General features: G+C 51.5%; 1 protein-coding gene across 3 annotated transcripts in view; it reads left to right on the top strand.

Moving 5' to 3' along the window:
* Nucleotides 1-15,791, top strand: part of ST3GAL4 (ST3 beta-galactoside alpha-2,3-sialyltransferase 4) — a 42,424-nt gene extending 26,633 nt beyond the window's left edge. For 2 of the 3 annotated variants that reach the window (XM_068977292.1, XM_068977294.1), the window contains exons 2-11: nt 3,501-3,573; nt 3,876-3,960; nt 4,390-4,470; nt 7,726-7,823; nt 8,025-8,085; nt 8,773-8,868; nt 8,954-9,143; nt 9,733-9,876; nt 14,766-14,909; nt 15,172-15,791. In XM_068977292.1, the coding sequence (XP_068833393.1) occupies nt 3,558-3,573; nt 3,876-3,960; nt 4,390-4,470; nt 7,726-7,823; nt 8,025-8,085; nt 8,773-8,868; nt 8,954-9,143; nt 9,733-9,876; nt 14,766-14,909; nt 15,172-15,258 (1,002 nt within the window). In that variant the 5' untranslated portion in view covers nt 3,501-3,557 and the 3' untranslated portion in view covers nt 15,259-15,791. The remainder of the gene's footprint in view (nt 1-3,500; nt 3,574-3,875; nt 3,961-4,389; nt 4,471-7,725; nt 7,824-8,024; nt 8,086-8,772; nt 8,869-8,953; nt 9,144-9,732; nt 9,877-14,765; nt 14,910-15,171) is intronic. The other variant, XM_068977293.1, reaches the window with a different exon arrangement.
* The last annotated feature ends 7,656 nt before the right edge of the window (nt 15,792-23,447 follow it).

Below are 23,447 nucleotides of genomic sequence, written 5' to 3'. Positions count from 1 at the left end.
GGGCAGCTGGTGGCAGGCAGAGGTTGCCGCGCCTTGGATGTGAGTGCATCAGATTCCTGTTCCCCTGCTCAGGTACCCTTCTGTGACTTTCCTCATGGCCTTTTGTCCCCAGGAGCTGTCAGGGATGGGGGACAGCTGCTGGGAGAAGGCTCCGAGTGGTCTTGAGGCAGCAGCCAGCCCAAGAAGCCCGTCTTCCTAGAATCCTAGAGGGGCTGAGCCTTCTCGTGGCTTGGCCAGCCAGGGGAAGGCATCGGCAGATGGCATCCCCGGTTGGTTTCTTGGAGCAAACCCCAGAACTAGCCAGTCTACCTAGCATAAATTTAGGAAGAAAGTGTAGACCTGTACTAGGCAGGAGGTTCAGAAAAGAGTAATTGTCTTGTTCCTGGGGACCCGTCGTCTCTGATCAGCAAAGGTCTGCTCCATTGAGGACGGCTGAGACCTTTGACTTTCAGTGACTGTGGAATATACTCTCTATAGTGTTCTCCGTCTTGGCTGCATGTTCAAATAACAAGAAAGGCAAGGTTTTTTGTTTGTTTGTTTTTTTGCTGTCCAGTGCCTGGGCCCCATCCCTCAACCAATTAAATAAGACTCTTGGAAAGTGGGGCCCAGATATCAGTAAATGCTTTAGCTTCTCAGGTAACTGCCCTGTGTATCCAGTGCTGTGACCTCCCGATAAAGGGAGTTGGAGTGCGATGTGCTGATTCGTGATCCTAAAGGAAGAGTGAGGGCTCACAGGGTGGGAGAAGGTGCGGTTCACAGTGTAAAGAAATTGGCGAGTCTGGAGGATCTGGTTTCGAGCTTTGCAGCTCAGAGCGTGGTCCCAGTCTAGCAACAAGCACCACTTGGGACCTGGTTAGAATGCAGACTCACAAGACCCACTGAGTCAGAATGCACGTGTTGAAGACTGAGAAGCCTGCTTCCGCCGTTATCTGGACCAGTGGTTCTCAACCATTGACTGGGTTAGAATCACCCCAGGTGCTTGAACAAATTCCAGTGCTGGGCCAGATCAGTTCTGTCAGAATTCCCAGGTAGGGAACCGCAGATACTGCAATTCTCCTGTTCAACCAAGTTCAAGGACATCCATCTTGACAAGTGCTTTTCAAACTTGACTGTGCATGTGAATCATCAGGAAATCTTTTGCAAATGCAGGCTCTGATTTGCGCATCTGGGTGGGACCTGAGACTGTGTGTGTTAGTCAGCTAGTTCTGTACGACTCTTTGTGACCCCATGGACTCTAGCCTACCAAGCTCCTCTGTCCATAGGATTCTCCAGGCAAGAATACTGGAGTGAGTTGCCATTTCCTTCTCCAAGGAATCTTCCTGACCTAGGGATGGAACCTGGGTCTCCTGCATTACAGGCAGATTCTTTACCATCTGAGCTATAGGGAAGTCCGACCTGAGATTATACATTTCTAATAAGGTCCCTGGTGAGGCTCAGGTTGTGGATCTGATAAATATTGATATAGTGGAATCACAAGCATTTGTTAGACCAACCTCCCAGTTCTAAAGCTGAAGAAACTGAGGGTCAGAAAGGGGACAGTGACTCCCCCAAGATAACCCACTGGCTGTGCTGGATGCTGAGGCTTGAGCTGGGGATAAGACAGACCCGGTTCTTCCCCTCCCAGGGCTTATTTGCAGTGGGGAAGACAGACAGAGAGCAAGTAATTAAACGAATTTCTGATCAGGAGAAGCGTGTGAAAGGGATGCTGTGGTCGGGGATGACTTGGCAGTTGCTTTGGGTGGATCGGAAGCCGGGCCACCCTTGGAATAGCAGTGGGTCTTGACTTCCACTGGGGTCTGCTGATTACAGCTCTAAAGCTTTTCCTTCCTGGACAGAGCCATCCTCCAGCCGCCCTGGGACTCAGAGGTGGGCCCGCCTGACCCTGCTGAGAACATCTGACTCTGGTCCACACCCCTCTCCTCTTCCCCCATCTGCTTTCCCTTCCCCTTGACATTCTCCTTGCATGTTTGTGGGCTCACGGTGGAGCCTGGGGAGGGTCCCCCTCCCCCGCCCAGAGCAGAGCATCAACTCCTTAATAGAACAGCATTCAGGATAATCGATTTATGGTTTCTAACAAGAACCAGATCTCATCCCAAGGCGGGCCCCCACCACTGAGAAATCATCTGAGATTTTTCATTTATCTCCAAGAGAGCACAATCACCAGGGCTTCTCTTCCTTTCCTTATCTGTCAGAAGAATCAGTAGGGCTGCTTGTGGAAATGCCCGTCCCAGGTCCCACCCCAGCTGGCTGAAGCAGTCTCAGGAAAAGGCCCTGAAATCTGTGTTTTTCGTACGTGGCTCTCGGGATTCTTATGAACCAGATCACTGGGGGAAGTGAAAGTGGCATGGAGAGAAGAAGCTGGCACCCTGTGTCCCGTATCTCTTTCGTGTGGCTCTTTGAGCTGCAGAAATGAATTCCCGGTGACTCAGAAGCGTGGCCCTTGGCTGGATGTGTGATCAGAAGGACGTCTTTGTGTGCGTGTAGCAACGCACCCTGCGCCGTCCTCACCTTGCCGGCCTCTGCCCTTACCTGAAAGGGTCTCCTGTCTCCTCTGTGACCGACCAGACCCTTCCCACTGCCCGTGTGTGTGTGTATGTGTGCGCGCAGTCACTTCAGTCGTGTCCAACTCTTTGCGACCCCATGGACTGTAGCCCTCCAGGCTCCTCTGTCCATGGGGATTCTGCAGGCAAGAATTCTGGAGTGGGTTGCCATGCCCTCCTCCAGGGGATCTTCCTGACCCAAGGATCGAACCTGCGTCTTCTATGTCTCCTGCATTGCAGGCAGATTTTTTTTACCACTGAGCTACAAAGGAAGCCCCTCCTACTCTCTGTGCTCCCATTAAAACAGTCGCCTCCACTGCCTTCCCTGGTGCACCTGGGCAGTGAAGGCTTGGATGCCGTGTGCACTCAGCCAGAGTCTAGAAGGGCTGCAGGAGGCCTCCTGGACCATCTGGTGGCCCCCAGCCTCACCAGGGTGTGGTCCCAGTGGACCTACTCAGGTGGAGTAGCGGGAGCTTGGTGATGGAGGGGTGGGTGGTGGCCAGCACCAAGGGAATGCCTTGAATGTGCAGAAGAGATAAGCTTCGCTTCACTTGTGCAAATGTGAATCACACCCTTGTACCTTTGAGTTTAACTTTCATGTAGAAAATGGGTGGATGTACATCTGTTTCCTGGGGCTGACCCTTCTGAGGTCAAACCAAGGGAGAGGACGGTGAGGGCAGCCGCGCCTGGGAAGCTGGGGTGGGCCGGTCTGGCCTGGGATGGAATCTGAGCGGTGGGATGTGGTTTCCCTTTCTGGGGCATAAGATCCCTCTGGATCCCTGCAGTCGCCTTCAAGGGGTTAGGGGGACATCCAGAGTGAGGAGGGCTGCCCCCTGGATGGCCCTGCAGCTGTGTGCTTCCTGGAGGTGGGAAGAGGCAGGCTGTGGGTGTGCCCTGGTCGAGTGCCGAGGCCAGAGCGTTCACGACACTGACCGCACACCTGTGACCCCTGCCTCCTAGGTGGCCCGAGGCAGCCGGGATGACAACTCTCCCCAGGAACCCTGGCAGCTGAGAAACATGATCAGCAAGTCCCGTGAGTGTTCACCAAGAGCTCCCCCGCCCTCGGGGGTGGGCTCCCCGGACGCAGTCTTCAGCACCTTCCCTCGACCCTCCCGGGGGCTGTGGAAGGACAGATACGGAGCTGGGGGCACCTCTCTTCCTCTTGAAGGATGGCAGACATGCTCAGGTCCAAGCCCCAACCCAGAGAACTATGGCCTAGCAGGGGCCTGCCCTGAGCTGGGGTTGCGGGAGCCCCAGGTGGGGCAGGTGGGGCAGGTGGCCTGGGGCCATGCCTGCCTGTTCCTGCCTCCAGCTCTTGTGTGTGTTCGCCCGCAGGCTGGAAGCTCCTGGCCATGCTGGCTCTCTTCCTGGCTGTCATGGTGTGGTACTCGATCTCTCGAGAGGACAGGTACATTGAGCTGTGAGTCCGTCTTTCATGTTCTTCTGTGGGTTTTTTTTTTTTTTTTTTTTAGGAAGGGGGCTCAGGGATGGAGTGTCACAGAGTGGGGACCTAGTGGTAGGGAGGAGGGTTCAGAGAGCCAGGGGGTGGCCTCTCTGTTACACTGTTAGCTCAGAATCTTTCTGTGAGCGTGGTTGGGAGGGTTTGGGGAAGTAAGGTCTGGGATGCGTCCCCAGGTCTCTCACCCAAGGGGTTTAGGAGAAGGAAGAGCTGGGTTCGCAGTGATTTGGTTTCAAGGTGGGACTTGGGCTGAGATGATTCCAGCCTGTGAGTCACTCTCCAGGGCCTTGGAGCCCTCATGCCCTGGGAGGAGGTGGGGGCTGCCTGAAACACTGGCCCCTGGGCCTGGGAGGTCTGACTGGAGCTCCTATCTCTTCTTTCTGTCTCCAGCTTTTATTTTCCCGCCCCAGAGAAGAGGGAGCCATGCCTCCAGGGTGAGGCGGAGAAGATGGTCTCCAAGCTCTTTGGCAAGTAAGTGTGTGAAGTAGGGGGTGGGCTGAGTACAACTCAGTTCAGTTCAGTCGCTCAGTCGTGTCCGACTCTTTGTGACCCCATGAATCGCAGCACACCAGGCCTCCCTGTTCATCACCATTTTCCAGAGTTCACTCAGACTCACGTCCATTGAGTCCGTGATGCCATCCAGCCATTTCATCCTCTGTCATCCCCTTCTCTTGCCCCCAATCCCTCCCAGCATCAAAGTCTTTTCCAATGAGTCAACTCTTCTCATGAGGTGGCCAAAGTACTGGAATTTCAGCTTTAGCATCGTTCCTTCCAAAGAAATCCCAGGGTTGATCTCCTTCAGAATGGACTGGTTGGATCTCCTTGCAGTCGAAGGGACTCACAAGAGTCTTCTCCAACACCACAGTTCAAAAGCATCAATTCTTTGACGCTCAGCCTTCTTCACAGTCCAACTCTCACATCCATACATGACCACTGGAAAAACCAGAACCTTGACTAGACAGACCTTAGTTGGCAAAGTAATGTCTCTGCTCTTGAATATACTATCTAGGTTGGTCATAACTTTTCTTCCAAGGAGTAAGCATCTTTTAATTTCATGGCTACAGTCACCATCTGCAGTGATTCTGGAGCCCCCCAAAATAAAGTCTGACACTGTTTCCACTGTTTCCCCATCTATTTCCCATGAAGTGATGGGACTGGATGCCATGATCTTTGTTTTCTGAATGTTGAGCTTTAGGCCAACTTTTTCGCTCTCCTCTTTCACTTTCATCAAGAGGCTTTTTAGCTCCTCCTCACTTTCTGCCATAAGTGTGGTGTCATCTGCATATCTGAGGTTATTGATATTTTTCCCAGCAATCTTGATCCCAGCTTGTGTTTCTTCCAGTCCAGCGTTTCTCATGATGTACTCTGCATAGAAGTTAAATAAGCAGGGTGACAATATACAGCCTTGACATACTCCTTTTCCTATTTGGAACCAGTCTGTTGTTCCATGTCCAGTTCTAACTGTTGCTTCCTGACCTGCATACAGATTTCTCAAGAGGCAGGTCAGGTGGTCTGGTATTCCCATCTGTTTCAGAATTTTCCACAGTTTATTGTGATCCACACAGTCAAAGGCTTTGGCATAATCAATAAAGCAGATACAGATGTTTTTCTGGAACTCTCTTGCTTTTTGCATGATCCAGCGGATGTTGGCAATTTGATCTCTGGTTCCTCTGCCTTTTCTAAAACCAGCTTGAACATCAGGGAGTTCACGGTTCATGTATTGCTGAAGCCTGGCTTGGAGAATTTTGAGCATTACTTTACTAGCATGTGAGATGAGTGCAATCATGTGGTAGTTTGAGCATTCTTTGGCATTGCCTTTCTTTGGAATTGGAATGAAAACTGACCTTTTTCAGTCCTGTGGCCACTGCTGAGTTTTCCAAATTTGCTGGCATGTTGAGTGCAGCACTCTCACAGCATCATCTTTCAGGATTTGAAATAGCTCAACTGGAATTCCATCACCTCCACTAGCTTTGTTCGTAGTGATGCTTTCTAAGGCCCACTTGACTTCACATTCCAAGATGTCTGGTTCTATATTAGTGATCACATCATCATGACTATCTGGGTCGTGAAGATCTTTTTTGTACAGTTCTTCCGTGTATTCTTGCCACCTCTTCTTAATATCTTCTGCTTCTGTTAGGTCCAGACCATTTCTGTCCTTTATCGAGCCCATCTTTGCATGAAATGTTCCCTTGGTATCTCTAATTTTCTTGAAGAGATCTCCAGTCTTTCCCAATCTGTTGTTTTCCTCTATTTCTTTGCATTGATCACTGAAGAAGGCTTTCTTATCTCTTCTTGCTATTCTTTGGAACTCTGTATTTAGATGCCTATATCTTTCCTTTTCTCCTTTGCTTTCTGCCTCTCTTCTCTTCACAGCTATTTGTAAGGCCTCCCCAGACAGCCATTTTGCTTTTTTGCATTTCTTTTCCACGGGGATGGTCTTGATCCCTGTCTCCTGCACAATGTCACGAACCTCATTCCATAGTTCATCAGGCTCTCTATCTATCAGATCTAGGCCCTTAAATCTATTTCTCACTTCCACTGTCTAATCATAAGGGATATGATTTAGGTCATACCTAAATGGTGTAGTGGTTTTCCCTACTTTCTTCAATTTAAGTCTGAATTTGGTAATAAGGAGTTCATGATCTGAGCCACAGTCAGCTCCTGGTCTTGATTTTGTATAGAGCTTCTCCATCTTTGGCTGCATAGAATATAATCAATCTGATTTCGGTGTTGACCATCTGCTGATGTCCATATGTAGAGTCTTCTCTTGTGTTGTTGGAAGAGGGTGTTTGCTATGACCAGTGCATTTTCTTGGCAAAACTCTATTAGTCTTTGCCCTGCTTCATTCCACATTCCAAGGCCAAATTTGCCTGTTACTCCAGGTATTTCTTGACTTCCTACTTTTGCATTCCAGTCCCTTATAATGAAAAGGACATCCTTTTTGGGTGTTAGTTCTAAAAGGTCTTGTAGGTCTTCATAAAACCGTTCAACTTCAGCTTCTTCAGCATTACTGGTTGGGCCATAAACTTGGATAACTGTGATATTGAATGGTTTGCCTTGGAGACGAACAGAGATCATTCTGTCGTTTTTGAGACTGCATCCAAGTACTGCATTTCGGACTCTTTTGTTGACTGTGATGGCTACTCCATATCTTCTGAGGGATTCCTGCCCGCAGTAGTAGATATAATGGTCATCTGAGTTAAATTCACCCATTCCAGCCCATTTTAGTTCGCTGATTCCTAGAATGTCGACGTTCACCCTTGCCATCTCTCGTTTAACCACTTCCAATTTGCCTTGATTCATGGACCTGACATTCCAGGTTCCTATGCAATATTGCTCTTTATAGCATCGGATCTTGCTTCTGTCACCAGTCACATCCACAGCTGGGTATTGTTTTTGCTTTGGCTCCATCCCTTCATTCTTTCTGGAGTTATTTCTCCTCTGATCTCCAGTAGCATATTGGGCACCTACTGACCTGGGGAGTTCCTCTTTCGGTATCCTATCATTTTGCCCTTTCCTACTGTTCATGGGGTTCTCAAGGCAAGAATACTGAAGTGGCTTGCCTTGGGGTAGGAAACCATGCTGGAGATCACGGGTCAGGTGAAGCCAGTGAGGGCGGGGGAGGCCTTGGACGTGTATACATGATATTAGTCTGTGGTCTGACCCTGTTTCTGGAATCAAGATTAATCAGTTTCTCATCCCCACCCTGCCTTCACCTCTGCACAGCTACTCCCGAGAACAGCCTTTCTTCCTGCAGCTTAAAGATTATTTCTGGGTCAAGACCCCATCTCTCTATGAGCTGCCCTACGGGACCAAGGGGAGTGGTAAGTGCCTGCCTTGGGGAGCGGGCTGGGTGGGAATGGTGGCCTCACCTTGGCCACACTACTTCTCATTCTTTGCCATCCATGGTCCCAGCACCCAAGTTCTCAGCCAGGCTCAGACACTGGGGTCAGGGGAGGGAGGGCTGGCAGCCTTTGGAGAGGTTGCTGTTGTCATCAGCCCCGTCCAATCTGGTCCTTTTGCAGAAGATCTGCTCCTCCGGGTGCTAGCCATCACAAGCTACTCCATCCCAGAGAGCATCCAGAGGTAAGGAGACACGCCTTCCTGCCTCAGTGAGAAACAGTCATGGTCCAGCACTTCCCAGTGAGCCTGTGTGTCTCCAGGGAGGTGGGGACACCGGTCCCCATGGCAACTGAGCCTGGGTATCGCGTTGCTAGAGTGGGCAGAGGTTGCTGAGGGTATTTCCGTGGTAACAGGCTGGCCTGGGGGGCAGTCGGGGACTCTGAAATGGGATTGCTTTGCAGTCCTTCCCAGGCATCTTCCCTCCTCTCCTTCACTCTCTCCTGTGCTCTGCTCAGCTTCCTCTCCCTTGAAAGCCCAGGGCTGCAGAGTCAGCATGACCAGGAGCAGAACTCTTTGGAGATGCCTGGTCCATGTTGGGGGCTTCCCAAGTGGTGCTAGTGGTAAAGAACCTGCCTGCTGATGCAGGAGACTTAAGAGACATGGATTCCATCCCTTGGGCAGGAAGATCCCCTGGAGGAGGGCATGGCCAGCCACTCCAGTGTTCTTGCCTGGAGAATCCCATGGACAGGGGAGCCTGGTGGCTACAGTCCATGGGCTTGCACAGAGTCGGACACAACTGAAGCGACTTGACGTTTGCACAGTCCATGGGAAGCAGGGGCTGAGGGGGCCTGGGGCAGATGGGGGCAGGAGAGCGAGGTGAAGCTGGAGCAGGGGCTCCTTCTGGGTCTCATCACCCTGTTCCCATGGCAGCCTGAAGTGCCGCCGCTGCGTGGTGGTGGGGAACGGGCATCGGCTGCGCAACAGCTCACTGGGAGAGGCCATCAACAAATACGACGTGGTCATCAGGTCCGTATGGCCGCCCTTCCCTCTTCTGTCTGGGAACAGACCAGCAGAGCTCAGGGTGACGGGCATCCTCCTCCCCGCCTCCCAGGTTAAATAGCGCCCCGGTGGCTGGCTACGAGCAGGATGTGGGCTCCAAGACCACCATGCGTCTCTTCTACCCTGAATCCGCCCACTTCAACCCCAAAGTGGAGGACAACCCCGACACACTCCTCGTCCTTGTAGCTTTCAAGGCCATGGACTTCCACTGGATCGAGAGCATCCTAAGTGATAAGAAGCGAGTACGTGGGGAGACTGGGAGGGGAGCAGTCTTGGCCTGTGGTGGGGGAACGCTGCCTGGGTCAGGCCTTCCTGCTCCATCACGTGTGCCCCAAGATCCCCAGGAGCCAGTGAGGGTGAGGCGTTAGCTCAGTGTTCTGCCACAGTGGTCAGGCAACAGCAGCCCAGGGTGGCCCAGTGAGAAGCCTGGGAGCAGAGGGACCAGTCTGTTGTCATCTCCAGGTGGGGGCAGGTTAGAAAAGTCGAGATCTCTGTCCTTCTAGGCGGACACACCCCAGAAAGTCCACTCTCTCTCTTTGCCATCGGTTGAATGTTGAACTGTCCACCTGACCATTTTCTGCCAGATGTTGACCTAGCCCCTTCTACCTGTGTGGATGTCATTGGGAGTGAGCAAGGTTTAGACCCCATACTCTCCACACCATGTCACCTGGCCTCCCACGGGGACTGCCCCACTCCCCTCTCTCCCTGCTCCGCCCCTCTGGTCCCCACTCCCACCCCTATGGACCCCTTTCCCTGGAGGAGCCCAGCGGCTGGACTCGAGAAGCAGGTTTCAACCCACTCCCCTCTCGCCTTCCGTCCCCACCCACCTAGGTGCGAAAGGGCTTCTGGAAACAGCCTCCCCTCATCTGGGACGTCAACCCCAAACAGATTCGGATTCTCAACCCCTTCTACATGGAGATCGCAGCTGACAAACTGCTGAGCCTGCCGATACAGCAGCCACATAAGATTAAGCAGGTGGTGAGGGGTTGCGGACGGATGGGGAAGCCAGAGGGCTGGGTGGGAAGTAGCTGGGACTTCCAGAGGCTTGGGGAGGTCCAGAGGACCCCAGACAAGGGGAGAATGCCAGTGGAGAGGGCGGCGTGCATCTGAATAACACAGGCCCCAGGCACACACCTGTCTGTAATGAGAGACTGGTACACCGATGTTTACAGCCGGGCAGAGTTCGTACTCTTTTTTTTTTTTTTCTTTAAAAGAACAAATGGTAAGTTTTATCTTTTTTTAAATGTATACTTTTATTTGTTTTTGGCTGTGCTAGGCCTTTGTTGCTGCCTGGGCTTTGCTCTCGTTGTGGTGAGCCAGGGGCTACTGTCTAGATGCGGGACACAGGCTTCTCATCCAGCGGCTTCTCTTGTTCCAGAGCCACAGGCTCTAGGGTGCTTGGGCTTCAGTAGCTGAGGCATGTGGGCTCAGTAGTTGCAGTTCCCAGGCTCTAGAGGACAGGCTTGGGGATTGTAGCACACAGGCTTAGTTATGGCGAGGCATGTGGGATCTTCCCGGACCGGGAATTAAACTTGTGTCTCCTGCATTGGCAGGCGGATTCTTCATCACTGAGCCACAAGGGAAGCCCAAGAGTGCAGATTCTTGAGATGCCCAGAGGCATCGCCAAAGTGGGGCATCAGGGGAGGGTGTTTTTACAGCTTGGGAGCTAGAGTTAGAGGATGGTTTTGGCAGGCACTGATCAGAATCTGTACACTGGGGATTTACTGGGACAGGCAGTAGTCTTTTTTTTTTGACTATGTGGCTTGTGGGATTTTAGTTCCCAACCAAGCATGAACCTATACCCCCAGCAGTGAAATTGTAGAGTCCTAACCACTGGTCAGCCAGGGAATTCTGGACAGTCAGGAGTTTTATTTTTGAAAAGCGAAAAAGTGAAGTCGCTCCGTCTCCCGCATTGTAGACAGACACTTTACCATCTGAGCCACCAGGGAAGTCCTATGAAGCCCAGCCCAAATCCTTTGGTTACTATTTGATCACTTTATCTGTGATCTGATCTTGGAACATATTGGTCTAAGGGAGTTAAAAGAATTGCAGTTGGTCCTGTATACCGTGGTTTGCTAGGTGTGGCAGTCTGGGGAGGCAGGGTGCATCGGCAAGTTATGGTTTTGGTTTTGGCTCTCTAGTGGTCTCTGGCTGACCACTAGAGACCACTAGAGTCATACTGGGTAGCATCTCAAGCAGGTACTTCCTCGTGTCGTTGAGCCCTTGGGTTGTATGGGGTAGGAGACAAAGGTAACTGTCAGACAGAGAAAGGACTCAAGGTGCTGCTTGCTCTATGGCCTTGGGCCAGTCAACCACTTAGAGGCTTTTTCTCATCTGAGTGGTGGGGAAATTATCAGTACTGACCTTTCCAATAGCCATTCTGGGATTAAAAAAAATAGTTACGTAACGTGCTTATCATCAAGATTGGAATACTGTGAATGCTCAATAAATATTAGCCAAATTTTGAATAAATGATTTTATTCTTTTTTTTTTTTGGCTGTGCCACATGGCTTGCGAGATCTGTTTCCTGAGCAGGGAAATCCATGGCATGAGCGGTAAAGAACCCATCTGCCAGTGTAGGAGATGTAAGAGATGTGGGTTCGATCCCTGGGTTGGGAAGATCCCCTGGAGGAGGAAAAGCCAACTCACTCGGGTTATTCTTGCCTGGAGAATCCCGTGGACAGAGGAACCTTGTGGGCTACAGTCCATGGGGTCGCGAAGAGTTGGATGCGACTGAATCGACTTAGCACGCATGCATGGCAGTGAAAGCTGGACTCCTAACCACTAGGCCATCGGCCACCAGAGAACTCCCTATGATTTTATTTTTTACTGAATATCTACTATGATTCAACTTCCTGTGTTGAATGCCTGTTTTCGTGACGGGTTAGCACCAAGCCCCAATTTTGAATACACGGGGAGTAAGACATGCTGTTTGCACTAAGGAAACTCAGCCTAGCAGAATAAACACACAGGTTGCAACCTGGAGTGGCAAGATGCTCTAGCAGATTGTTCCAAGTGCTGTGGGGTCTTGGAGGAGGGGTAGATCTCTGCTTGGGGCTATCCAAAGAGGTACCATCAGAAGAGGTGAGACCAGAGTTGGGCCTTAAGGGGTCATGGGGCCCAGGGAGCAGACACTTGGGGAAAGGTATTTCATTCGCCAAGACCAAGCAGCGCCCCTGGCACTGAGCTCTAGGGCACGTGGAGGTGGATGGGGGACAGCAAGGAGGAATTTTATGCCCCTGATGGCAGAGGGTGAAGGCTAGAGGGAGACGCCAGAGCTGAGGACCGGAACCTGGCTTCTAGCAGAAGGAAGAAGAAATGGATGGTCCCGACATCCGTGTTGGTTTCCTGTCACTGCCTAACAGATGACCACAGTTTAACGGCTTAAAACAACACCCATGTATTGACTCATAGTTCTGGAGGTCAGACGTCCAGTACAGCATGGCTGGGTTCTCTGGTTAGAATATACACGGCTGAAATCAAGTTGGCAGTCTGACTGCGTTCTTGTCTGGAGGCTCAGAGGGGAAATCTGCTTCCAAGTTCATTCTTGTTGTGGGAAGAATTTGATTCCTTGTGTTTTGTAGGACCGAAGTCCCCGTTTCCTGGCTGGCTTTCAGCCTGAGGTGGCACCCTCAGCCTGTTAAGAGCGGCCCACATACCTTGCTCTCCCGCCCCCTCTATCTTTAGGCCAGAAATGCATAGTAAATCCTTCTTGTGTTTCACATGTCCGACTTCCTCCACTGCTGACCTCTAGACCAGGATGTAAAAGCTCATGAGAGGAGGTCAAGCCCACCGGGATTGTCTGTCTTCCGGTCCTCTGTGCCATATGAAGCAATCTAACACAGCGTAATATATCTCATCATTTTCATAGGTGACACACACTCTCAAGGGCAAGGGTCATTGGTGGTCATCTTAGAATTCTCCTGCTATAGCATTGATTTTCGGAGAAGGCAATGGTAACCCACTCCAGTGTTCTTGCCTGGAGAATCCCAGGGACAGGGGAGCCTGGTGGGCTGCCGCCTATCGGGTCGCACAGAGTCGGACACGACTGAAGCGACTTAGCAGCAGCAGCATTGATTTTAAGGTGAAATTGAAGGCTGTACGATAGTTCCAGGTTTCCAGCACAACTGGGTGGATGGTAATATGTTTAACAACGACAGGAATACAGGGGGATAGGAGAGTTTGACTAGTTTAAAAAGTCCATGTCCAGGCAGAGGTGCTAGAAGGTGATGAATGTGTGGTTTGGCAGAGGTCTGAACTGGTTGAGATAACACAATGGAGGTAAAAGCAACAGGGCTGAAACGGAAGGCTGGGGCAGGAAGTGACAGATAGGAGAGCTCAGAAAGGGGCCCTGGGGAACACCCGGCCTTGGGGGGTCTGACAAGATCCGGGGAGTGGCTTGTCAATGGGAGTGGGCACTGAAGTGCTCTGGAAGGCAGGTCGTCCCAGCCAAGAAAGAGGATGTGTGAAGTTAGGCTATTGGGTGGCACATCCCCGTGGATGAGTTAGGGGTGGAGAAACAGATCTTCATAGCAGCCCCTACAGTGGGGGCTGAGGGAGGTACTGCTGACCCCACTTCATGGAAGGCAGAGCCCACCCTCGTGAAGGGCACACAGCCCGGGAGTGTGAGTGCCCCGGGGCTTCCGGGAGAGGTAAGCTTCTCCAGGATGGAGAGCAGAACCTTTCTACTCCCAGAGGGACTTGTTTAATAGTTCTAAGCCTCAGTTCCCCAGCTGTATACAATGGGGCTAATAAAAGTATCTATCTCAAAGTGTTTTTGTGAGGACTGGATGAGAGGTGGTGCAGTGGTCAAGAATCCCTCTGCCAAGGCAGGAAATGCGGGTTCGATCCCTGGGTTGGGAAGATCCCCTGGAGGAGGAAATGGCAACCCACTCCAGTCTGCTTGCCTGGAGAATCCCATGAACAGAGGAGCCTGGTGGGCTTCAGTCCGTGGGGTCACAAAGAGTCGGACTCAACTGAGCAAGCACACACAGATGAGATGACATAAGGGGTAAGATAACAGTGTCTGGCACATAGCAATTGCTCCGAAAGCCATAGATATTATTATTATTGTCATTACCGTCATTCTGTAATCATCCCCAAAGGTCTGAGCCCTCCCCAGATGTATTAAGCTGTATTATGCCATATGGTAGGGCTGCCCTGGTAGCTCAGCTGGTAAAGAATCCACCTGCAATGCAGGAGACCCTGGTTCGGTTCCTGGGTCGGGAAGATCCCCTGGAGAAGGGATAGGCTACCCACTCCAGTGTTCTTGGACTTCCCCAGTGGCTTAGACGGTAAAGAATCTGCCTGCAATGTGGGACACCTGGGTTTGATCCCTGGGTTGAGAAGATCCCCTAGGGGAGGGCATGGCAACCCACTCTACTCTTCTTGCCTGGAGAATCCCTATGGACAGAGGAGCCTAGTGGGCTACAGTCCTCAAGGTTGCAAAGAGTTGGACACAACTGAGTGACTAAGCACAGCTTCAGCATGCCATATGGTAGTCATGAGCCACATGTGGCTATTTTTTGTTTTTTTCGGCTGTGTCCCATGGCCTGTGGGATCTTAGTTCCTCGACCAGGAATCAAACCCAAGCTCTTGGCAGTGAGAGCTCGGTCAGAGTCCTAACCACTGGACCACCAGGGAATTCCCCACAGGAGGCTATTTAAAATTTAGTTTGAATTGAATCAAATAAAAAGTTCAGTTCCTTAGCTGCATGACCCCCACGTGGCTCGTCGCTGCCATATAGGACAGCGCAGATGAAGAACATTTCCATGATACTAGAAGGTTCTGTTGCAGAGCGCTGGCCTAGAGGTGCTGAAAGACTCTGGCTGCCTCTAATACCTTGCCCACCCCTTGTCCCTCAGAAGCCCACCACAGGGCTGCTGGCCATCACCCTGGCCCTCCACCTCTGCGACCTGGTGCATATTGCTGGCTTCGGCTACCCAGACGCCCACCAGAAGAAGCAGTCCATTCACTACTATGAGTATATCACGCTCAAGTCCATGATGGTAAGTGGCCCCTGCTGGTGGACTGCGTGGGGCCAGCTGGCCTGGGGGCACGGAGTGAGTGAGGGTGGTGCTGGGGGCCCAGAAATGGCTCAGCTGTGAGGTCACACAGAGAGAGGCATCTGGACTCCCAGGCCAGCATCCTCCACACTCTGTCTTCCTCGCGAGAGCGGCCTGGGGAACAGAGCTCCCGGGCGTGGGGTCACGGGAGGCCCAGAGAGCTGCCTAGAAGTCCCTCAGCTTGCTTCCTTGGCTGTCTCCACAGTGGTCAGGCCACAATGTCTCCCAGGAGGCCCTGGCCATCAAGCGGATGCTGGAGATCGGAGCGGTCAAGAACCTCACTTACTTCTGACTCGGGCAGGGGCTGTTCCCATCGGCTCACCCTGCTGAGCGGCCCCAGTCCCTGCCTCTGGGGGTGCCGGGTGCCAGCCTGGCCGGCTTGGACTCACCTTCTCCTGTGTGGGGAGGGGGCCAGGTCTGAGATGAGGCCGTGCCCCTGATTGCTCTGGTGGAGGCCAGATGGAGTCAGGGTGGAGGCCCTGGGGCAGGAGGGGCTGCGCCTGGGCATGGGGGCTTGCTTCTGTGGCATCCCCTCTCTGCCAGTGCCGGGAGATTATTTAAGGGGCTATTTAATTAAAGGGTAGGAATGTGCTGTGGGCTGGCCCCATGGCATCCAGAAGAGGGGGCATATGACAGTGTTCTGCTCACTTCTGACACAGAAGTGATGCACCCACTACGGCCTAGGCCCAGAGCGGGCCTCCCAGGAGGGTGGTGCCCCACCCCCCACAGAGGGGCTGCTCCCTCCCAGCAGGCATGGGAAGAGCACTGGCACAGGGGCTCCATGGTGGAAGTGACCTAAAGTAGGTTACAAATTATTAAACTATTTTTCCTAAAACAGAAGCAGCTGTGATACTCTTTGTCCTTTCGGATTGAAGAAGACGTGGATGGGGAGCGGGCCACAGCGGTGGGCCCCCTCGCCCAGTAGTGGGCAGGCGGGCCAGGGTTATTTGGAAAGTCATTGTTTACTGAATACGATGCTTGGGTGGTGCCAAGTCATGCATTGTCATCCTGGCATAGCATGCAAGCGACTGGTGCCCAGACGGCCCTGTCTGCTGGACACCTAGCCTGGCCCTGCATCCTGGTTTACTCTCCAGAGGCAGGAGGGACAGCACCCTCATTCCCCTCCCTCCCACTCCCTCACCAGCCTTGTTTCCAGAATCACATGTTGGAAGGTGTGTGTTTGAGGACAAGGGTGGAGACAGACAAAGAAAGCCAAGTTTCCTTCTCAGATTAAGTGGGAATCATAAAATAGAGTTTACAGAAAGTCCTGCCAGGGGCCCAGGCAGCCAGAATTGGGATGGGCAGGGCACGGGTGGTGTCTGAGGGCTTGGCAAGGCCTGTGAGCAGTCGATGGGCCAGGCGATGGAATGATGGAATGCTTTTGCCCTCCACCCCCTCTACCCCTGGCCCAGGTTTTTATAATCGTGATAGCCCTGCTGTCTGCCGGTCTCTGCCCGGCTTTCTTTCCCATCTTCCCAGACCCTGCTAAGCTGCCAAGTGGGCTTCCTGCCACTCTCCCAGCTGTGCCTTTACATCTGGAGCCAGGAGGGAGAGCCGGACCTCCCCCAGAAGGAAGGGACTCACAGCTGTGTTCCTGGCTTTCTCGGAAAGAGTTGCAGCCTTGAGGTTTTGAGATGGCAAGGCTGGGACAGGACAGATAAGGAGGGGCAGAGATTTCGGAGCAGAGGACCATGGCAGGGGATGGACTTGCTCTCTCAGAAACCTGGCAGAACCCCTCTGCTAGCCTCTGTCCCCCCAGGGGTGAGAGCAAATAGGGCCACAGCCCCCCTCCTTTCCCCTCCACATGGGCCAGCTTCGTCTCCAGGCTTTGTCCTGGGGAGTCTTGCTGACCCCACCGGGCTTGAATGTGTGCAGGAACCTCAGCTCCGCTTATTCCTGGTGCCTCTTCAGCTGTTGCTTGTGAGAGTTTGCATGGGAGTGTCCAGTTCCCCGTGCAGGCCATTGAAAGTGGCTGTCAGCACGTATGATCCAGCTGTCCTGGATTGGGGCCACTGCCTGTTACTGGATGTGCCTAAACTCGAGCCAGAAACCAAACTCATACCCACTCCCCCCCACAAACTCCACACACACACACACACACACACACACACACACACACACACACACGCGCGCGCGCATGTAGACACAGGAGCAATTTACATTTTTGCATGAAGTGTGTGATGCCTACACACAGACAGTCCTCAATGATTACATCCACACAGGAGTGTGTATGGGAAGGGGGTGTGTATACCCCCAAAACTGGCCATTGCGCCCTGGGTGGAGGTGTGGGCTGAGCGTTCTCCGGGGTACCCCAGTCCCAGGTGGACAGAGGCAGCACCAGGGGCCCCAGAGCAGGCAGTGGAGCTTTGATGAGGAGTTGATGGATAGTTCTGAGAAAGGGGCTGCCATCCTTCAGTTAGCCTGACCAATGTGGATGAACTGCCCGCCAGCCCACCTGCCTGGTCCTGATTAAACCGGCCCGGAAAAGGGGGCAGGAGAGACGCAGGGCACGGCAGAGGGGAAGCACTTGACTGCCGGCCCACAAATGTGGGTCCTCCACCGGGCTTGCCACTTAATTCTGTACGACCTTGGGCTGATCATTTCTCCCCGTCTGTGCTCCAATTCCTACATTCCTTGAAACAGGAGGGAGGGTCCAGCCAATGAGGACCACCTGTGCTGAATCATCTGGGTGTGATTTAAGAATGCAGATTCTCGGGTTTTACCCAGGCCTCTGGGGATGGAGCCCAGGAATCTGGAATTTTAACAAGCACCCGCAACCACTGCCCCGGTAGTCTAGACTACAGGATAACCTCAAGGGCCTCTTCCAACTGAACGGTCTGCGTGCAAAACCCAGGCCAATCCCCGGTGCCCTTGAGCCGAGTTAATTACGCGCACGCGCGGTTTTGTCCTGCGGGCGGGGGCGGAGGCCGGTGCGGCGCACGCGTCGTCGGGCCCGCGATCGCAGGGCAGGGGCCGTCTGGGCAGAGCAGCGCCCTACCGCGGTGTGCCCGGGGGCCTCCCGGGGTGCTGAGAGGCCGGCGCCTCCCTGGCAACCGGCTCCGGGCCTGGCAGCGGCCGCTGAGCCCGCGCCCGTCTGTCTGCCTGGTTTGCAGGCGAACCACTGTTTTTTCCAGGGGGCTTGTCTGAACTCCCGCCGGGGCTGGCTCATGTGACCTACGTTGATGTCACCGCCCGGGCGGGGGTGACACAGACTCGGGCTGCGGGCCATCGGAGGAGATCCGCCCGGTGCGGTGTAGACCATGCGCCCCATCTCTCCGCCACAGAGGCCTGGAGAAGAGGCGGAACAACCAGCTCCACCTCCTAGCTGGGCAAGACAGAGCATGGGTCTTTAGTCCGTCATCACGTCGAAATGATGTTCTGCATTCACATCAAGTGAAAGTGCTGAACACTTCGGGTTTTTATTGACACTTTCCAAGGATATGAATACATCCAATTGCCTTCGCCCAGAGACTGGCCAGCAGCCTGCGAAAAGTTTGAACTCGGAAGCGGTTTTGTCTGTGAGGCAGATAGGTGTAAGCCCACACACAAAACCGTGGTCTGTCACGTGACCTTTAAAATAGTGATTACGCATGCCTGTCCCACAGGAGGTTTTAAGGATCTAGTGGGAATATGTCTGGAAAAATATCAGGTCGACTGTAAAGTATGATATCAATGTTAGATTGGAAAGCTACTTTTTGCATGATGGAGAATACCTGAAAGCATATGAAACAGGTGAGGTCCATCTGGAAGGTCAAACGTATGCCCAGGTAGGGCTAGTTACAGAAAAGTGTTTGTCTTCAAGTCACCAACAAGCTCAGCAGAGGAAGGTAAGAGGCTGATAAGAGGACTCAAATGCAGGCTTCACAGAAAACAGCAAAGAACTGTGAGTTCAAACTGCTCTCTGGCAATGGTTTTCAAATTGAAGTCAGACACTCGCAGGTGCTTTCGGAGAAAGGTGTTTCTTGGGTGGCATTATCTGTTTCTATGGACATGAGTTTGAGCAAACTCCAGGAGATAGTGAAGGACAGGGAAGCCTGGTATTGCTGCAGTCCATGAGGTTGGAAAGAGTTGGCCAGGTCTGAGGGTTAAACAACAGCGTTTCCATGGCAGGCAGCCTACCAGGGCAGGTTGCTAAACAAAGGTAGAGAAGTACATCTTAATAGTTGGTAAGCTCTCTCCAAGCCATCTGACTGTTTTGATGTTCTAATTATAGCTTCAGAATATTATCTGTTAGTTTTGAGCATTTCCTTGGTTTTGTACCAGATGTGATTCCAGGAAGTCTTTCCAACTTAAGAGTTTGAGGAGGGATCTATATGTGTGTATATCAGTGGTTAATAGACTGTTTTCCTGACCAGATCTTTCTTAGTGACTTGACCTCTCTTGTTAAGAGTTTATGGGGATTCTGCACTTGAGAATTGAGGCAGGGAGATGAAACTTGGGTCTTATTAGATGACAGATTTGGGGGGCCCTAATGTATTGGAGGCTCCCCCTCTTCAAGTAAAGGGAATGCAGGCAGCTGAGAGCAAGCTGGGGAGACTGCAGTCCTGTAAAGGAGGGTTAGCACAGAGGATTTGGCAAAAGGCTTTAGGAAAAACAACTCTGGGAGCCAGATTTAAAGTACTGGGAAGACCAATTTAAAGTACTGCACCCCTCAGCAGAGACTCTGTTTCCTCTCAAGAATCTTGCAAGACTGGCAGGATAGAACTGGTGGAGGGAATGATAGGAATCACCCCAGGGAGCTGAAGTTGGAATTACTTAACTAAGCTGTTCCAGAACTATTATTCTGAGGTTTCCTAAAACATCATTTATGTACATCACCAACTTTAATGCTTAAGGAGTGTCTTCACTTGCCTGAAAATGTGTTTCTCTCCTAAAGAAAAATATCAACAAGAGGACAAGTTACAGTCTGGTAGGGAGATTCTTTCCAGTTCTGTGTTTTTTTTCTGTACATTTCTGTTCTTCTTGTAGCCCTGCATGGCAAGAGAACTAGAGGCAATTTTAACTAAAAGTCAGATAGGAAATTCTCATCTGAAAATTCTGCTGTAGAAGCCCTGAATCCTTATCTGTATCACTTTATCACTAATGCCTTCTCCATTCAGTATTTCTCCCAAGTGCCGAGCCCACTAGTGTCGTGAATTTGTCTTCTAATCCTTGGGCAGCAAGGCCCTGGCCCCTTAATTTCTTTACAAAGGTGATGAAGGTGGTATCTTGAACTTAGTTCCCTTGAACCCGTGTTTGCTTAATTGAGGATGACCTTCGCAGGGATAAATCCCTGTATTCAGCTTTTATCCTGAGTGGCACTCCTCCTCTTGTATAAGGAGGAGTAGATTTCAGGTAAGGTCTAGTTAATAAGACCCCAGTTCTCCCTAAGAAGACCTGTTTCTTGAGACTTCACATACCTTGTCTTTGAACCTTAGTACTTTCGATTCACTCCAAAGAAAACAGCTATAGAGAAGCATTATGTGACTGTTCTCATAGCTTTCCAAGGTTATTTCCAAGGGCCATAGTTTGAGAAGGAACGGAAGGAAGTTCCTTTGTGTGGCTGGGGCTCCCTGGTCGCTGCGCACAAGGGAGACATTTGGCCCAGGGATTGAGGCTGTCCCAGCCCTGTGGGTGGGCTGAGCCGGCTGGCCCAGGGAGGAGCTCTGGGAACATGGAATGGCAGGCAGATACAGGCCCCAGGGATGTAGACCAGAACTCAAGGATGGATCTTGTAAATGCCATGTGTTCACAAAAGGCCTTGTAAAGATGACGGCTGTGGTAGGTGTGAAACCACAGGACCTGTGGTCCAAAAGCTTTCAGTACATGTCCAAGATTTCACCAACAGAGAGGAGGAAGAGACGGAGCCAGGAAGAACAGCAGTTAGAGAGGGAAAGAGTGGACGGGCCTCTTCCTGCAACACAAATGTGTTCATCCAGGAAAATAAATCCTTATGTTTAGAAAGATGAGTAGCTTGGGATTGTCTCATTTTTCCCAACTGATGACCTAGTTAGGAAAATGGAAACACAGGGGGTTGGGGAAAAGATGAGCCTTACTGAATTTGAGAAGTAATGTCAGAGCAAGGGAGTGTTTGATCAGGGACTCTCAGAGATTTGTAGTTTTGATGCTGAAGCTGCAAATGGCTGGCCTGTGGTTACAGCTCCTAAAAACAGCTTCCGTAAGAGGCTTCTTTAAAGGGGAAGTAGACATCAAGATTTAGTTGAAATGTCCTCGGTTTATATCTAAATGTTCATGTTTTTGAAATAAACATCTATATGCCAATTAGGATCATTTTTATTTAAATATTTATGCTTTTATTTCAACAAAGAGTTGATTTTATAGGGAAACTTCTAGAAGAAACTAATTACAGGACTCCCCCCTCGTCCTTTTTTCTGGTGGCATCACACGCCATGTGCTGTACCTGGGAAGGGCTGGCGGGACTCCTGGAGTGTGTACCTGGCGGTTTCAGTTCTGATCGTGTCATAATAAAGGCCATGTGCCCCGTGTATACCCCTCCCTCACCCCCATGTAGGAAGTGAAAAGGAATTTTTGTTGGCTCCTTTTCCCCTGAGAAATCTAAAGCCGCATTACATTTGCTGTTGTTTCCCGTGTTCCCCTCCACTCTGGAAGCTCCCAGGCAGCTGCAAGGCCTGTGCCTTTAGAGTAGTTGTTTTAGTCCTCTCCATCAGAGATGGATTTACTATGGTGCCCTGGCGCTTTGTATGAGACCACCTTCCATTCCATGAGAATTGAAGACATGGTGGAAATAACCCTGGGCTCTCCAGACTGATAACGAGCCTGAGAGTTAGAAACCGGGCCCTCAGCCAGTGACTCAGAGCCAATAACGAATTGTAAAGCTATCGGAAAGCTGGATCCTGGCCTTGGGAATGGGGCATGTCGGGGGGGGGGGGTTGATTTGATACACAGAAGCACTTTCCCAGGAAGTTGCTGTCTCTCCAGGTCATTCGGGGACTGGGGGTGGAGGATGCCAGTCCTGCTTTCCTACTGGAGCTGCAGCCTGCCCTTCCTCTGCCCACCCCCTAGTGGGTCCTTGCTTATGGCCTTCAGCACCGGCCGTTTTCTAGGATGAAAGTGGCCTTGGGCCTTTGCTGTGGATGGAAACATGTCACAGAGGAAAACATCTGTGTTTAATCTCATGCACGTCACTTGTTAGCTCTGTGACCTTGGACTGGTCTTTTGGTTTCTTAAGCCTCACTCCCTTGTCTGTTAAATGGTGATACTTTGTAGAAATGTAGGAATTAAATAAGATTACAAATGTGAAGCACTCATTTCAGTTGATGTGAGGTCACCTGCAGGGAAATTCAGGGCTTCCCACTGACTTCATTTTTTTTTTAACACTTCCCTTTACCAACTTTTTTGCCTTTCACTCCTGCATGAGAAGTAAATGGGGCCAGAGGGGTAAAAGGATGTGTACAGCTCAGTCCAGCATCCTTCTCAATGCCTTGGTGATAGAGCTTACTGATTTCACCTACCTGTGTTCTTCTCTTTCACCAGGGCCTTAAATGTGATCGCGTAACCTTTCAGTGATTCTCTGCTGTGTTTCTGCCTTGGAGAGGGTTCAGGGGGTGGCCCCATGTAGCCAAGTCTTCACTGTGCAGCCCCTTCTTATGTGATGTCCATAGCCCCACCCTAGGAGTGTCTGAGCCTCTGAGGGAAAAGAGGATTCTGTCTCCAGAAGATCATATTTCTTCCCAGGTTATTTTGTGCCATAACCTTGGGCTCCAAGAAAAGAATGGGTACCTCCATCCTTTTAGAAGAACTGTGTATTAGGGGTGGTGATGGTTGCACAGGGTATAAGGGGCAAGGTAGTCTGTGGTGAATATTAGGTCAATTTTCCACCCGCCTCCAAGGTGGGGAAGAGTAGAAGTGAAAGGACAGATCATCTTAGGTCATCCTCGTCCTGTTCTAGCACATCAAGGCATTCTGCATTTGATCTTAGACCCTTATTCTTTAATAGCAAACTGCCACTGCTAAGTCACTTCAGTCGTGTCCGACTCTGTGTGACCCTGTAGACGGCAGCCCACCAGGCTCCCCTGTCCCTGGGATTCTCCAGGCAAGAACACTGGAGTGGGTTGCCATTTCCTTCTCCAGTGGGTGAAAGTGAAAAGTGAAAGTGAAGTGGCTCAGTTGTGTCCGACCCTCAGCGACCCCATGGACTACAGCCTACCAGGCTCCTCCGTCCATGGGATTTTCCAGGCAGGAGTACTGGAGTGGGGTGCCCTTGCAAAGGCAAGACATATATGGGAAAGAAGACTTGTGGGGTCAGAGGGCTTCCCTGGTGGCTCAGTGGTAAAGAATCTTCCTGCCAATGCTGGAGACACAAGTTCGATCCCTGCTCCGGGAAGATCCCACATGAAGCCCATGTGCCACAAGTATTGAGCCTGTGGTCTCGAGCCCTGGAACCACAACTGCTGAGCCTGCACGCGGCAAGCCTGTGCAGCCTAGAGCCCATAGCCCACAGAGCCCTTGCAACAAAAGAAC

Source organism: Capricornis sumatraensis, chromosome 8 (genome assembly GCF_032405125.1).
Source record: "Capricornis sumatraensis isolate serow.1 chromosome 8, serow.2, whole genome shotgun sequence".
Lineage (NCBI taxonomy): Eukaryota > Metazoa > Chordata > Mammalia > Artiodactyla > Bovidae > Capricornis > Capricornis sumatraensis.
The sequence above is the reverse complement of the archived record's forward strand: the minus strand, read 5'-3'. Positions and strand labels throughout refer to the sequence as shown.